Source organism: Drosophila montana, unplaced genomic scaffold (genome assembly GCF_035044405.1).
Source record: "Drosophila montana isolate Dmon_TW-CO22-7 unplaced genomic scaffold, ASM3504440v1 contig_3213_1, whole genome shotgun sequence".
Taxonomy (NCBI): Eukaryota; Metazoa; Arthropoda; class Insecta; order Diptera; family Drosophilidae; genus Drosophila; species Drosophila montana.
The window spans coordinates 1198481-1213013 of NW_026998093.1; the positions used below are offsets into that span (position 1 = coordinate 1198481).

Sequence of the window (14533 nt, forward strand, 5' to 3'; positions counted from 1 at the left end):
AACAACACAAAATCGTAGCAGAAAATGCAAAAATTTGAATATGCAGTGTTGAAAAACAATGAAATGTGATTTAAAAATTAATTAATTAAATTAATTGGCATTTAATTTAAAGCAAAAAGAAGAGAAAAAAAACCAACAAAAATATATATAACAACAACAACAACAACAAACAAACAGTCATTATACCATATAAATATTTCAGTTTTGAGAGCGTAAAAAAAATTCCTTCAATGAAATTAACGAATTTAAATGTTTCATTTTCGTGTTGGCCCAAACAAAAAAAAAAAAAGTTTTCTATCGTTTTTCTCATTTATCGAAAAATAATAATTATTTTCATGGAGCCCAAAGCATTCTTCAAACATTTGATTGACATTTTCGTATGTGAAATGTTTCTTGTTTATTGTACAAAGTATTAAAAGAAAGTAAAAAACAAAAACAACTATTAAAACACAGTAAATGATTACAAGTAAAGAATGATAAAAAAATACAAGTAAAAGGGAAGCATGAGCAAACAAAAACAAAATCCCAACAATTTTATTACATTTATAAAATGAAAACATTTACATTTTAATTGTTGCATAATTTTAATTATTTTTTAAAGCCTATAAAATTAATTGATTTAGCGCCGTAAAAAAAAAACAAAAAACAGAAAGAAAGAAAAATACGCAGCAACAGAAAAAAGCATAAAGTTAAAATATTAATTGTAAAATAAAAAACAAAACAAAAGAAAACAGAATATACTTGTATTTTAAGGCAGGTTAGAGAGCGCAAACAAACTATTAAAAATTTAAATCAAATTTAACGCTAGAACTTAAATATAAAATATAATTAAATAAACATAAACTTGTATATATCGAAATGTATGTTACATGCGGCAACAACAAAACACGCAAACAAAAAAAACAATGAATAAAAAAACAAAAATTAATTAATACATACATATATATATATATAAATAAAAAATACATATATAAAAGAGTATTGTTTAAAATCAATTTGAGTTTCTTATGCCTTATTTGTTTTAGTTCCTTATTTTATTTCCCTGATTTCAGTTTTTGATTCCTTTTTTTTGTACAATGTGGTTAACATGGACCAATTTTTATACATACATATAATATACCCACACACCGAAAAACAATTATATGATAATTATAATAATTATACATATAAAACAGAAAAGAAAATTTAAACGAAAACGATTAAAAGAATTAACACAACATAGCAAAATTTTTAAGCGAATTAATTGCTTCTCGAGCTATTCCAAAGTCAAAAAAAGAAAAACAAAAAGCTTAAAACAATTATGCAAAATCTCGTCAATGTGGTAGTTAAATGAATCTCAACTTTTCTCAATGTTATATCAAACCATATGCTAAATTATTATATAATGCTTATCGTCGTACTCTTATTGAACAAAAAAGAAAAACATAACAAAACGAAAAAACACAAGAAGAAAAACAAAAAAATAAAAAAAAATCGTAGTGGTTTCATTGTAAAACAATATTTCATAAATTTACGAATAGCTTCGACATTTTTCTCGCTTCTACAAAAAGACAAGACAAAAAAAAAACCCAAAAAAAAAACGCTAAAGAAAAACCAAATCTTAAAAAATACTATAAAAACAAAAATATATATAACTCGGCCACATTGTTTTTGCAGTGCATAGTTTTAACGGTGGTTTTTTTTAGCGAGCTGCCAGATCGGTTCGATTCGATTCGAGAGCATCGAAACCGTTATTGAACTGTGCACTGCGAGAAATTGTGGTTAAGTAAAATTACGACAAACAAAATTGAAACCGGTTCGGGGTCAGTTAAGGCCATGGAATATGCGCAAATGTGATTTTATTCAAAATAAAATACACATAAAAAAGAAAAACAAAGAAAACGAAAACAAAACAAAACAAAAATAAATGATACAGAATTACAATTAATGACATTTTTATTGAATCGGCATTGGCTGAGTGTGAATGGAGCGTGTATATACGAGTATTTCCCTAAAATAATATATAATGGATATATATATATATATATAAATATATATTATATATATATATATATATTTAATGGTAGCCTTTAAGTTGTAATTTTAAATGAAACAAAAGCAAATACACATTAAACAATATGAAATTAAAGGAGGATTGCTTTCGATTCAGGTTTTTCAGTTCCAACGACTCTTCTTGGCACGCTTCGCATCCTGATTGCTGTTGCTGTTGCTGCTGGAGTTGGAGGAGCCACCGCCGCTTGGTGGTGGTGGCGGCGGCGGCGGCGCTGCAAAGACGCCCGTCTCCGGCACCGTTTGCTCCCAGGTGCGATCGCTGGAAGCGCGAAATTGTGAGTTATATTGCGAACGGAACGCCTGGCGCATGGCCGAATAGCGATCAGTTGCGGGTCCGGCGCCGGATTTGTTCAAATCGGCAACTGGACCTTTGCCAGGGCCAGCGGAGCCGCCGCCGCCGCCGCCACCACCACCATCTCCGCTTCCTTCATTGCCAGAGCGCTCGCGATAGCCCAGGCCCATGAAATTGTTGGCGGGCTTTCGGCCCTTGCCCTGCTTGAAGCGCGAGCTGCGAAACCAGGAGCTCTTCATGGCCAGCTCCATGAGATCGTCGGGCACCGTTTGATCGGCGCCCTCCAGATTGCGCACAAGATGGCCAGCAAACTCCTTGTCCTTATCGGTGACCAGGGTGTAGGCATTGCCCTTCTCACCCGCACGGCCCGTGCGTCCAATTCGATGCGTGTGCGTGTCAATGTCCCGGGCAATGTCATAGTTGACCACGTTGCGTATGTGGGGTATGTCCAAGCCACGGGCGGCCACATCGGTGGCCACCAGAATGTCGCACTCCTTGCGCTTGAACTGCGTGATGACCCTGTTGCGGTCCGCCTGGTCCATGTCGCCGTGCAGCAGCAGGCAGTTGTGTTCCTTGACAATCAAATTGTTGGCCACCGTCTCCGCGTCCGCCTTCTTGGTGACAAAGACCAGAACGGCGCCCTCGGAGAGGAATTTCACCAGATGGCAGAGCAGCCAGTTCCACTTCTGCAGCGGATTGGGAAAAACGTAAACATGCTGAGTGATGTCCTGATTGGCCTCGTTCAGATCGCCCTGGACTATGCGCACCGGATCGGTGAGAATGTCACGGGCGAGGCGTTCGATGCGCTTCTTGAACGTGGCCGAAAAGAGCAGCGTCTGGCGATCCGGGCGCACATGATTGCAAATGGAGCGCACCTGCGGCTCGAAGCCCATGTGGAACATGCGATCCGCCTCGTCGAGCACCAGAAATGTGACGCGCCTCAAGTTGGTGGCCTTCATTTTGACCATGTCGATCATGCGCCCGGGCGTGGCCACCACAATCTCGCAGCCCTGCTCCAGCGCCTTGCTCTGCTCCCACTTGGATCCGCCGCCATAGCAGCAGACCACATTTATGTTGTACACCTTGCCAAATTTCTTGGCCTCGTTGTAGATCTGTAGCGAGAGCTCACGCGTCGGCGCCAGGATCAGGCCAATGGGTCCATCGCCCGGGCGCAGCTCGCGCTGATCCATCAGATGGGTGAGCAGCGGCCAGATGAACGCAGCCGTCTTGCCGGAGCCCGTTTTGGCAATGCCAATGATATCACGCCCGGACAGCGCTGCGGGCACTGCCTGCGCCTGTATGGGCGTGGGCTGTGTGTACTCCGCCTTGCGCACGGACTTCAGCAGCAGATCGTCGAAGCCGAAATGGCCGAAGGAGCTGACCGGTTTGGGTGGCAGGGCGCCGCTCACCTTGACGCCCAGCGTGCGACGCAGTTCGCGCACCTGCTCCTCGTCCAGCTGGGCAATGTCCTCGTGGGGCGTGTAGAAGTTGCGCTCGAAGGGCTCGTATTCAATCTCCGAGTGATAGATGGGCGGCAGCGGATCAATATCCTTCTTCTTGGGCGGCGCTATGGGATTGCCATCCTCGTCGTAATCGATTTCCTGGTCAGAGCCCTCGTCACGCAGACCCGCATTGGGATTCTCCTCCATGTAGCGGTAGTAGCTCTCCTCATCGTCCTCGTCGTCAATGTCGTGGCGCACGCCCTTCTTCTCAAGCGGCGCGACGGTTGTCTTTTGCTGCGGATCTGTCGCACGCACCTTTTCCTTCTCCACCTGCTGCTTGATGCCAGCCATGAACTGCTCCAACGGATCCTCATCGGAGTCGGTGTCATCCTTGGCGGTCGGTATCGCGCCCGGCGATCCAGGCGCCGGTATATAAGCCTGCTCCGGCTGGGCCTTCTGCTGATGCTGCTCATCGTCGTCGTCAAAATAATCGTCGTCCATGTGCTGCTTGCGCTTGCCCACAAAATTTGTGGAGTTCGTGTACTGGCTAATCGATTCGAGCGTCGAGTAGCCGTGCTTCGATGTGCTGCCGCTCGCTGTAGCACCAGATGCCAGACCGCCTCTGGCCTGGTTGAAGCTGAATCGAAATCCGCCGCCTCCACGGCTATTGGTTAAAGCCGGCGGCGGGGGCACTGCACTCATGTTGTTGCCGCCGCTGGGCTGCTTCTTGTAGGGAAAGCCGCCGCCTCCGATGCCGCGGTAGTTGCTCATGGCTGCGATGGGCTCGAAATTCCTCTTGCTTTTTAAAACGAAGCACAAATCAATACAACATACGCGAGAATAGAATTTGCAAGATGCGCATTGTTGCCAACCTAATCACAGTTGTCGTTGCCCAGCACTGAACTAAGCGGTGTCTGGTAGCTAACGATATATATACGATAGTTGCACTGCGATAGTTTAACGACGAACAAATCGAAATTTTAAACTTATCAGCCAGATACATTTGTGCTTCGGCATTCATTAAGCGTTAATGTTTAACTTAATTTTTAATTTAGTTTTAACGCAATGCCTTAAATTTTCAACATTCTGCCCTAACGCCAAGCAGTGCTGTCAAATACTGTTAGCTATCGATTATTGTCTCATCGGTTATCTATTTCGTCTTGTTGATATTTTGTCTGTTGGCAGCAACAGATGCCACAAAGAAATGGTTGAACAGACTGCAAAGGATTATGCTAAAATTATACAAAGCGCGGATTTGGAAAAGGAGGTGCTTATAGTTCAATAACAATGCTTTCAATTGCTAATAACAATGTCCATCAATGACAGATTAATCCGCTCTGCACCAACATAGACGACATGCTGGCCCGACTAGACGAGTTTGAAACTGTTTTGGCCTCCGTAAGTCTCGGGCACATACACTAACTAAATAAATTAATTGAATTAATTAATGTGTATTAGGTGCGCGCCGAGTCTAACGGTATCATGGCCAATCATGTGTGCAGTATTCTGAGCTTTAGCGAAAACTTTGGGGAACTGCGCCAGCGAATCGACAACTTGGAACAGTTTGTAGCCACGGTGAACGAGAACCTGAACGAGGTAGAGCGATCCGTGGATGTGGCTGAGCAGGAGCTCAATATAACCGACTACAGCATTAAGGGTCTGCTACTAAAACCATTAAGGGCTAGGCTATCCGCCACAGAAACGTCTGGAACGCCGCCCAAAAGTAATTTGGTCGAAGGCGAGTTCCAGCCGGTGCCCATATTCAAGTCGGACGAATACTTTGGCAGCCGGGCGGATGAGACGAATGTCGGTGCGTAACGCCTAACTAGATGTTTAGTCAATAATTAGCAGATGAGTTTTGTGAGCGTGTTAATATAATTGTATATTTTTAATTATTTGTTACGACTTCGATCTGTTTTCTTTTTCGAAACATGCTGAAGCAATTAACAGGAAAGTTGAGCTCGTGACTTAGGTCTTGATTTCTTTGCCCTCCTCGCTCTCTTCAGAGCTGCTGCTGCTGCTGCTGGGCTCGGCGGTGGTCTTGGGCTTGTTCAAAACCTCAGAAATGGGCACTGGATGATGACGCAGTGGACTAGGACGGGTGCTGCTGGCTTCCCCTGGCACGTGCCAGAGTGGAGTGACTGGAATATGGACCTCGGGTACGGCTGGCTCATCATGATTGTGCTCATGAGCTGGTTTTGCTGGTGACTCGCGCTTCGGTTTTGTGGATTCATGGTGTCCGGGCTCATGTAGCACAGCGTGATCTGGTTTTCCTGCATCCTGATTGTGGGCATGTTCATCGTGCTGTACAGCCTCATGTCCAGTTACGCTAGATGGTTTTTCTGGTGACTCGCGCTTAGGTTTCGTGGATTCGTCCTGAACGGCATCGGGTCCAATTGGTTTCGCTGTCGGTTTAAGCAGCTCCTGAATAATAGCCGGAATAGGGCGGGCACTGGCAACTTCAGTTTCTGTAATATCAGCCGGTGCTGGAGCCGCAGTGCACACGGCGCACAGGGCCACAAAAATCAACTGCATGTATAATGGATAATATTATCAAAGTAATCAAAGGTAGCGAAGAAAATCCAGCGGCTCTTACGAATTTTCTCATTGTCTGACGGAAACTTGACTGTACTGAAATGAAAGTTTTAGCGAACTGTTGGATTTGCTGGATTGTCGAGGCATTTTATGGAAAGTCCGCGATAAAGCAGCGTAAACGGCTCCCTAGGCGGGAACTGCAGGGCTGTGTTAGACGTGGCTGCTAACCAGTTTGTAAATTTATTCAATAGTGATAATTGCCGCACTAGCTTTACGCGAGTTTCTGTATCAACATTATTGTATGTATATTTAATTTCCCTGTTGATGTTTTAAATGATAGAGCGGGCTAATTGTAAGCTGTAAAGATCAGCGCAGCATCTTTTGACATATACAAGTTGTTACTCGGAATCTATACTAAATGTATGAATATTGAATGCGAATTAAATGTGGCTCAAGGTGGAGCTGGTCAGGTGAGTTGATCATTAATTTTTATATGCCTGAATGCATATATTGACATGGCGCCATGCGGGGGTACAAGTCGGACGAATACTTTGGCGTTAGGGCGGATGAGGCGAGGCTCTGTGCAAATAGCAAATAGCTTTTGTGAGTGTGTTCGTATTGTAAATTTTTATTTATTTTTTGACTTCGGTTTGTTTTCTTCCTCATAACATGCTGAAGCAATTAACAGGAAAGTTGAGGTCGTGACTTGGGCCTTGGCTTCCTTGCTCTCCTTGCCCTCTTTAGACCTAGACGGTTGTCTTGGGCTTGTTGAAAAGCTCCGAAACAGGCACTGGATGATGACGCAGTGGACTGTGAGGGGTGCTGCTGATAGCAGCCGGCACATGGTCATTCAAATCCTCAACTTGGGGCCTTTCCTTTTGCTCGATTGGGGCGGATGTGGTCTTAATTTCTGTGGGCACAGGAATGTCGCGCTGATGACGCGAATGGCCATCATGCGGTCCAGCGGATATAGGAAGGATCTGGGGTTTGGCTGGGCCATCATGAGTGTGGGCATGAGCATCGTGGTGCTCAGCCTCATGTCCAGCTGGCTTTGGTGGAGACTCGCGCTTCGGTTTTTCAGATCCGTGCTGTATGCGCTCGTGTCCCAAAATGCCAGTTGGTGCGGCATCATGGTGAGCATCGTGCTCATGTCCAGCTGGCTTTGGGGGTGACTCGCGCTTCGGTTTTTCAGATCCGTGCTGTATGCGCTCGTGTCCCAAAACGCCGGTTGGTGCGGCATCATGGTGAGCATCGTGCTCATGTCCAGCTGGCTTTGGGGGTGACTCGCGCTTCGGTTTTCCAGATTCGTGCTGTACGCGGTCGTGTCCCAAAACGCCGGTTGGTGCGGCATCATGGTGAGCATCGTGCTCATGTCCAGCTGGCTTTGGTGGTGACTCGCGCTTCGGTTTTGTGGATTCGTGCTGTACGCGCTCGTGTCCCAAAACTCCGGCTGGTGCGGCATCATGATTGTGGGCATGAGCATCGTGCTCCTCAGCCTCATGTGCAGCTGGCCTTGCTGGTGAATCGCGCTTCAACTTCTTGGTTTCGTGTTGTGTAGCAGCGTGTGTCAAATCGCTTATTGGAGAATCATGACCGTGGGCATGAGAATCATGCTGCTCAGCCTCATGTCCAGCTGGCTTTGATTGCGACTCGCGCTTCGGTTTTGTGGATTCGTGCTGAATGTCCTCGTGTCCAGATGGTTTCTCTGACTGGTCACTGTGAGGATTGTGCTGCAGGAGATCGTGAGCCTGGGTAGAATGCGGCTTGGCTGGAGCAGCTTCATCACGCTTCTGACGATGCTTGACCTCGGGCTCACCCAGCACCACAACCCTCTCGGCAGGCTTTGGATCACTTAAAACAGCCGGATTAATAGGGCTGGGACGAGCCAGTTCGGCTTCTTTAATATCAGCCGGAGCTGGAGCCGCAGTGCACACGGCGCACAGGGCCACAAAAATCAGCTGCATGTACAATGGAGAATGTTATCAAAAAATGTTAGCGAAGAAAATCCAGCGGGTCTTACGAATTGTCTCATTGTCTGGCGGAAGCTGATGACTGAGCTGAAATGAAATTTCCAGCGAACTGTTGGAGTTGCTGGATTGCCGGCGCATTATATGGAAAGTTTGTGATGGGGCAGCGGATCTCTGGACGGGACTAGTATGTAGTGATATGTTTGACATTGTTGTTAACCATTTCGTAAATTGATGATAATTACCGGACTAGCTTAACGCTGTTTACCCAGCGAGTTTCTATATCAATATTATTGTATATATTTATTTTTCTTATTGATCTTTAAAATGATAATGCGAGCTAATTATAAGCTGTACAAATCACCGCAGCATCTTTTGACATATGCCATTTTATTTCTATCTACCCGCTATCCGTCTATACATATGTATATGAATATGGATTTGAATGAGCATTAAATGTGGCTCAAGGCGGAGCTGTGTGCGCCTGGTCAGGTGGGCAGAATAAACTAAATGTACGTATGTCTGTTCAATATCAACATTGCTCGATCTTGGGAACCCGGCAAGTTAGTCATCTATATTTAGCACCTTGTTGCGAAAAAGCTATCTGCGCACGTCTATGTGTCTGGAAATGGGTGCAAATACTAGGAAGGCTAATTAAAATGCACATAAATATAATTGTGAAACGCCTCTAATTACCGGTTTTACGTAAGATGACACTTCTGCTTATATTAGCGCGAATAAATAAGATTTTGCTGGAAACTGTACTTAGTTGTAAGTTCCTGATTGATTAATTGTAGCATTCAAATTTAATTGCGCAAATTAAAATTATCAATTCAAATTGAGAAACGTTCTAGATCTGCCAGTGTGTACATAAAGTCTGCAGTTTAAATATTCTCTGGCAAAATGAGTTTATTTCGTGCACATGTAGCGTGTACACACTGGCCGCTAAAATCAAGCGTAGTAAAAATCTGTAGTTAAATAGCTTATTAAATTAACAGTAAGAACAGCAAAGATGCCCACAGAAATTGAGAATTTAAACCCGAGCGTCTATAGCAAGATCAAGGAGCGTGCGGTAACAGCCAACGAAGAGGATGAGAGCATTGCCGATCCTTTTGATAAGCGAGAAATCTTTGGTAAGCAAATTAACACGCACAATATAATTATTTTTACTAAATACAATATGTACCCGTGCACCCAGTGCAGATCTTATACGAAACATCAATGATCCTGAGCATCCGCTATCGCTGGAGGAGCTGCACGTAGTACAGGAGGAACTCATAACCATAAGCGACAAAAAGAATTCGGTGCACATCAACTTTACCCCGACGATTCCGCATTGCTCGATGGCCACGCTGATTGGTCTCTCCATACGGGTCAAGCTGCTGCGATCCCTGCCACCCCGATTCAAGGTGACCGTAGAGATAACGCCAGGTACGCACGCCTCCGAGATGGCCGTGAACAAACAGCTGGCGGATAAGGAACGCGTTGCCGCGGCACTGGAGAACAAACACCTGGCCGAGGTCATAAACCAGTGTATATCGGCAAAGGGTTAAACACCACATTATTATTATTATTATATTCTCAATGTGTCCGTGTTGTTTTTGTTAATAGAAAATATATTAATTTTTAGCATATATGATATATGCAGCAACTTGTGGGATCGATAAACTAAAGGGTACGGTTCTAACATTAACAACAAACGCACATTGACCGCGACGGACAGCACGGTGGCTACTGCTCCTTGGAGGGATGCTTAAGGTTTCCTGTAGGCTGTGTCGATTCTTGGACTGGAGGCTTGGTGGGATCGTACTTATACGTCTTCACTAACGGTCCTTTGCCGGCCTTGGCAAAGCGAATTTCATCCAATTGCTGTCGCTCCTCGATCTCCTTTGTGATCTTCATGTTGTCCCAAGCTGCAAGGAGCATGCGAAATTAGATAGTTCCCATTTGAATGGCTGTTAAACTTACATTCCTTCATGCCGCCCACAAAGCCCTTTTTCTTGGGCGGCAGTGCACTGGGCGGATGGGCCACCATTTTTTCAATTTTAAAGTAATCCCGCACAGCGGGAATCCGCAACACTGCCACCTGGCCCAGCGAGATAAAGTTACTGCAAGCCCAGTACGTCAGAATGGCAGCGGGAAAGTTCATAGTGAAGGGAAAGATAACAATCGGCAGGGCGCGCAGAACATACTTCATGGTGTTCATGTTGGCAGCCGAAAGGCGCGCGCTGTCCGTGCCAAGTTCAATGGTCAGATACAACGTGGCGCTGGTAATTACGGGTAATAGGTAAAACGGATCCGCCAGTGTCAGATCCGTGAACCAGAAGAGGCCACCGTCGCGCATGGACTCCACGGGGGTATTGGCCATCTGACGTAGACCCATGAAGAAGGATAGGAAGAGCGGCGCTTGCGCCAATGGCACAATCATATTCTTTAGGGGATTAACGCCCTTTTCTTTCATAAATAGCATCATTTCCTGAGCATACCGCGCCGATTCAATGGCATTGCCCGATTGACGCGCCTCCGTCATCTTTAGCTGCAGCACCTGCATCTGTGGCATGTTGTTACTCATCTTGGCTGAGTTACGTTGCGCGAGGATGACCAGAGGAAATATTAGGGTACGCACGACGATCGTACCTATCGCAATGGTGCCCCACCAGGGAATATCCCACGTGCAATGCAGAAACTCCATACAGTTTTGTACCATGCCCACTGGCGACCAGCCGCCCAGGCCAATGGAGGCAAATGTTGGTTCGCCTGCCAGGTTAATAGTTTCCATGAGGCTTTCCGCGTCGGTGGAAACATTTTCAATGGCTGGTGGTAAAGGCGCATCTGGAATAGCAGGCAGGTCCACCAGCTCCTTGACGGATTCCGAAATGGGCGGCACGTCTGTCTTGGAGCTGGCATATCGCAGGCCACCGGCTACTGCAGACGGATAGATTGGGATCAATGGTGACGCAGGCGCTAGCATGACACGAGCGTGCAGCTGATTGCTCCAGCTGCTGCTCAAGTGCATGTCTCGACTGCTGCCGCCTGTTGGAAACATCTGCAAAGGTTCCTCTATTCAATATGGGCTTTCATTTCATTCATAATAAACCGCGCTTTGCAGGTTATGTCATAAGGGGCACCCCTGGTGACAGTCGCCGGCGGTGTCAGCGGCTCCTTACCTGTGTGGCACCCTTGTTGGCTGTGGAATTCATCGTTAGCGCCGCGTGAGTCGCTTTCCATAGTTGCATTCGCTTGGCCAACATCTTGCACTTTACTTTAATTTATAAATGTAATAATTTGACGCATTCGCGTTCGTCGAGTTGAAAGAGATGGCAACTTCGTTCTCTCACAGATGGTCACTTCAAAACATCTGTTTGTACCAGGGCTGAATAATAATTAGTTTTGGTCAATTTTAGGTGCACTTCAGTTTAGAACTTAATTTTGAAACGATACAATTTGTCTAGCTTTTTTAAACTTTTTTGTTTATTGAGTGTTAATCCAGGAATCAAATGATTTTCCTTATAACCGCTTTCATACATTTTTTTTTGCTCCTTAAGTCCAGTGACACGATTGTTCCGTAAATACTTAAATATCGTATACCGTAAGTACCGCATATCGTATACCGTAAATACCGCTATCGCCGTCGGTTACTTTTTGTATTTCAAAATCACTTTCACAATTACGATTCAAAATGCTTTATAATAGCCTTCCGATATATACAAAAATATATATTTAAATGAAAAAGAAAAGGAGTTTCCTTGTAATCATTTTTGAGATAATTGTCTATTGCTGGTTAAACGCAAAGCTGACATTCGAACTTTTCGAATGAGTAAAGGGCAGGTGCAGAAATATACATTCATATATATAAATGTATAAACAGGTCACCTATTTATTTATTAATCATAGTTAATCATACACAGCGCCATGCCGTACGCACGCTGGGAGAGCGCTGGTGGTGGAGCGGCCGCAAAAGACTCGCGCTCTTTATGATTGTAAGCGGGCAGCAACGATCTCTCTTAACTTCAGTCGCTTTTAGATATTCGAGGCGAGCAGTCGTGGTGCGCACGCGTAGCACTTGCACACACACAAATCGGGGGAAAAACAGCAAGAAGAAGCATTCGAACTGAACGAACGACGGGTAAATTTGAATTTCAATCTGTTTTCAGTTTGTCGCGAGCGCTCCAACGAATCGGTTACGGTAACTGCGCTGTGGGGAAGTCGAAATTAACAAATTCGCAATTTGGCACTGCAATTTGTTGTCATTTTGTTTTTCTCTCTTGACTGCGCTTACATATTTTTTTTGGGTAGCCGCTGGAAACGCTGGCGGCGCAGCCAACAAAGTTCTTTGCGCGGCTGCTGCCGTCGTCGCCTGTCGCAGTTGCATTTTCAATAAACGCGTTTTCTTTTGGCACGTTGCGTGGGCGCCCCCTGCCATGCGTCTGTCTGTCGCACGGTGTCTGTGTGTGTGTTAGTGTTGGTTAATGTGTTTGTGTTGCTAATTAAAACAACAACAGCAACAGCAACAACAACTGCAACTGCAATAACAACTAGAAACGAGAAACGATAACTTTGACGCAAGCCAAACAAAGTGCTATCGATAAATGCAATTAAGCTCATTCACAAATTGGAGCAGCAGCAACAGCAACAACAAGAGCAGCAGCAAGTGCAACAGGTGTTGGGCAGCCAGTGTTATACAATTATTGTTTTTGTTTTTCATGTGGTAAGTTTCATTTTGAAAACAGTATAATATATTTAACAAAGTGCTATCAGCTCGCTGGCCCATAATAAATAAATAAATTCTTGTTTGCCTTCTTATTAGCGATCAGCATCTGCTTGCATAAGTCGCCAGTTGAATTAATATTTATTAGACCAGCGACGCGTTAAAACTAGATCAATTACGCGGAACAATAATTCTGATAAGAACACTAGACTACCCCCCGTCCCTCCCTCCCTCCCTCCCTCCCTCTACTCCATTTACCACAGCCCGCAAGCAAGTGCAGTTCATTAAATGCTTAAGCTATTACAATCGAGTTTATGAGTAAGGCTAGATTATGTGGGGCATAAGGAAAACTTTATATGCTTATCAATAAATATTGGAAAATTTTTAATTGAATTTCAATTTTTGTGGCGCTGTTGCACTCTTTGCATAGAGAAGGAATCACTCTAAAATCTTTAATTAAAGATAAAAGTAGGGGAAGATTTTTGATAGGGTTTTCCTATTGGCCCATTTCCATTCATAAATCATAAATTTACTCTACAAATCTGTCAGCAATAATTAGCAGAGAATCGCGTCTGCTTATATATAGTAATTGTTATTGCGCAAATCGGCTGTAATCGCAAGACAAACAATTAATTAACGCGACAGCCGCGGGCTGTTTGGCAAACAAAATGCGAAACTCACGCTTCCCCTCCCTCCCCCCGGCAAGGTTTCGTTTCTCAAGATCATATAAATTCGTTTACGGTTTGTTCTTGATACGCAACGCCCCGCAGCGGCATTAGAGGGCTGGCATCTATGCTCTTAGATCTTTGCCGATACAAATCAGATTCGCCAGCAACAACAACAACAACAGCAACAAGTGGGACTACCTGGCTGGGCGATTCCGCGAAGTGCTTGGAGTGCTTAAGGTTTATGATACACTCCAGAGTTCCAGACACTGAAGCACCCGGGGGCAACAAATCTCAACGCGCCGTGCTTCAAAGTCGCCCGGCTTAATTCCAATTGATTTCATGCTTTATGCGAGATTTTTTATTCGCTGAAAGATTTTTTTCTTTTTCGGTTTTTGGCAAACAATTTAAAGTGTCAATTTGTGTTTATGAAACTAAAATTATTTATCAAGCCGCTGGCCATCGCAAGTGGGCAGCGTAAACAGTTAAAAAACACACGCATATATACATATATATATATATATATATATATATATATATATATGTATAGTATATATGTGTGTGTCGGGCAAATACTGAGTCCAAACGCGAGCACACACAAATAGATATTTCTAACTTGGCTGCAAAGTCAATTGCCAAATATGGCGCACTTGTTTGTGTGCGGCTTAATGTCACACACACAATACACACACAGCACACACTCACACTCTCTCAGTTGCACAAGTTTAACTCTCTGTCTGTCAATAGCCAAGTTTTTTTTGAAAAAGGAAATTCAACTACTTGTTTCGCCAAAAGACAGCAGAAATAGTCACCAGAGCTCCGATAAATACTCGTAGATATATTGTTTATAAATATCCAACCCTCCATTCTCC

General features: G+C 44.3%; 7 protein-coding genes across 9 annotated transcripts in view; 3 read left to right on the top strand and 4 right to left on the bottom strand.

The window, feature by feature from the left end:
* Positions 1-1917: 1917 nt before the first annotated feature.
* On the bottom strand, positions 1918-4690 carry LOC135432759 (ATP-dependent RNA helicase DDX42). Its single transcript, XM_064688569.1, has one exon. The coding sequence runs from the start codon at positions 4555-4557 to the stop codon at positions 2155-2157; it is 2403 nt and encodes an 800-aa protein (XP_064544639.1). The 5' UTR covers positions 4558-4690; the 3' UTR covers positions 1918-2154.
* Positions 4691-4899: 209 nt separating this feature from the next.
* Blos4 (biogenesis of lysosome-related organelles complex 1 subunit 4) lies at positions 4900-5681 on the top strand. Its single transcript, XM_064688571.1, has 3 exons — positions 4900-5053; positions 5113-5184; positions 5245-5681. The coding sequence occupies exons 1-3, from the start codon at positions 4991-4993 to the stop codon at positions 5602-5604; spliced, it is 495 nt and encodes a 164-aa protein (XP_064544641.1). The 5' UTR covers positions 4900-4990; the 3' UTR covers positions 5605-5681.
* LOC135432761 (uncharacterized) lies at positions 5643-6537 on the bottom strand. Of its 2 annotated transcripts, XM_064688573.1 has the most exons (3): positions 6383-6537; positions 6147-6315; positions 5643-6005 (listed from the first exon to the last, which is right to left on the bottom strand). In XM_064688573.1, exons 1-3 carry the CDS (start codon positions 6392-6394, stop codon positions 5755-5757), a joined length of 432 nt encoding a protein of 143 aa, XP_064544643.1. In that variant the 5' UTR covers positions 6395-6537; the 3' UTR covers positions 5643-5754. The 2 variants fall into 2 exon arrangements, with proteins under 2 accessions (XP_064544643.1, XP_064544642.1); XM_064688572.1 differs by having other exon boundaries at positions 5643-6315; positions 6383-6536.
* A 383-nt stretch (positions 6538-6920) lies between these two features.
* Positions 6921-8490, bottom strand: LOC135432764 (histidine-rich glycoprotein). The gene is made up of 2 exons (XM_064688575.1): positions 8342-8490; positions 6921-8279 (listed from the first exon to the last, which is right to left on the bottom strand). Exons 1-2 carry the CDS (start codon positions 8351-8353, stop codon positions 7068-7070), a joined length of 1224 nt encoding a protein of 407 aa, XP_064544645.1. The 5' UTR covers positions 8354-8490; the 3' UTR covers positions 6921-7067.
* Positions 8491-9217: 727 nt separating this feature from the next.
* Positions 9218-9924, top strand: galla-2 (MIP18 family protein galla-2). Its single transcript, XM_064688576.1, has 2 exons — positions 9218-9421; positions 9492-9924. The coding sequence occupies exons 1-2, from the start codon at positions 9301-9303 to the stop codon at positions 9839-9841; spliced, it is 471 nt and encodes a 156-aa protein (XP_064544646.1). The 5' UTR covers positions 9218-9300; the 3' UTR covers positions 9842-9924.
* Positions 9825-11763, bottom strand: OXA1L (OXA1L mitochondrial inner membrane protein). Its single transcript, XM_064688574.1, has 3 exons — positions 11456-11763; positions 10257-11334; positions 9825-10201 (listed from the first exon to the last, which is right to left on the bottom strand). The coding sequence occupies exons 1-3, from the start codon at positions 11537-11539 to the stop codon at positions 10020-10022; spliced, it is 1344 nt and encodes a 447-aa protein (XP_064544644.1). The 5' UTR covers positions 11540-11763; the 3' UTR covers positions 9825-10019.
* Positions 11764-12327: 564 nt separating this feature from the next.
* Positions 12328-14533, top strand: part of form3 (formin 3) — a 39569-nt gene continuing 37363 nt past the window's right edge. Inside the window, exon 1 of one of the 2 annotated variants that reach the window (XM_064688727.1) lies at positions 12328-12414. The gene's annotated coding sequence lies outside the window, so the exon portion shown is untranslated. Of the gene's footprint in view, positions 12415-12465; positions 12997-14533 lie in introns of those variants that run through there. The other variant, XM_064688726.1, reaches the window with a different exon arrangement.

Excerpts from the sequence above, each read along its gene's own strand:
- OXA1L (XM_064688574.1), bottom strand. The coding sequence starts at position 11,539 with ATGTTGGCCAAGCGAATGCAACTATGGAAAGCGACTCACGCGGCGCTA. Across the intron at positions 11,335-11,455 it reads CCAACAAGGGTGCCACACAG|ATGTTTCCAACAGGCGGCAG; the intron begins GTAAGGAGCCGC and ends GAACCTTTGCAG. Across the intron at positions 10,202-10,256 it reads TGTGGGCGGCATGAAGGAAT|CTTGGGACAACATGAAGATC; the intron begins GTAAGTTTAACA and ends TGCTCCTTGCAG.
- Blos4 (XM_064688571.1), top strand. The coding sequence starts at position 4,991 with ATGGTTGAACAGACTGCAAAGGATTATGCTAAAATTATACAAAGCGCG. Across the intron at positions 5,054-5,112 it reads GCGCGGATTTGGAAAAGGAG|ATTAATCCGCTCTGCACCAA; the intron begins GTGCTTATAGTT and ends CATCAATGACAG. Across the intron at positions 5,185-5,244 it reads TTGAAACTGTTTTGGCCTCC|GTGCGCGCCGAGTCTAACGG; the intron begins GTAAGTCTCGGG and ends AATGTGTATTAG.
- LOC135432759 (XM_064688569.1), bottom strand. The coding sequence starts at position 4,557 with ATGAGCAACTACCGCGGCATCGGAGGCGGCGGCTTTCCCTACAAGAAG.
- galla-2 (XM_064688576.1), top strand. The coding sequence starts at position 9,301 with ATGCCCACAGAAATTGAGAATTTAAACCCGAGCGTCTATAGCAAGATC. Across the intron at positions 9,422-9,491 it reads TGATAAGCGAGAAATCTTTG|ATCTTATACGAAACATCAAT; the intron begins GTAAGCAAATTA and ends CACCCAGTGCAG.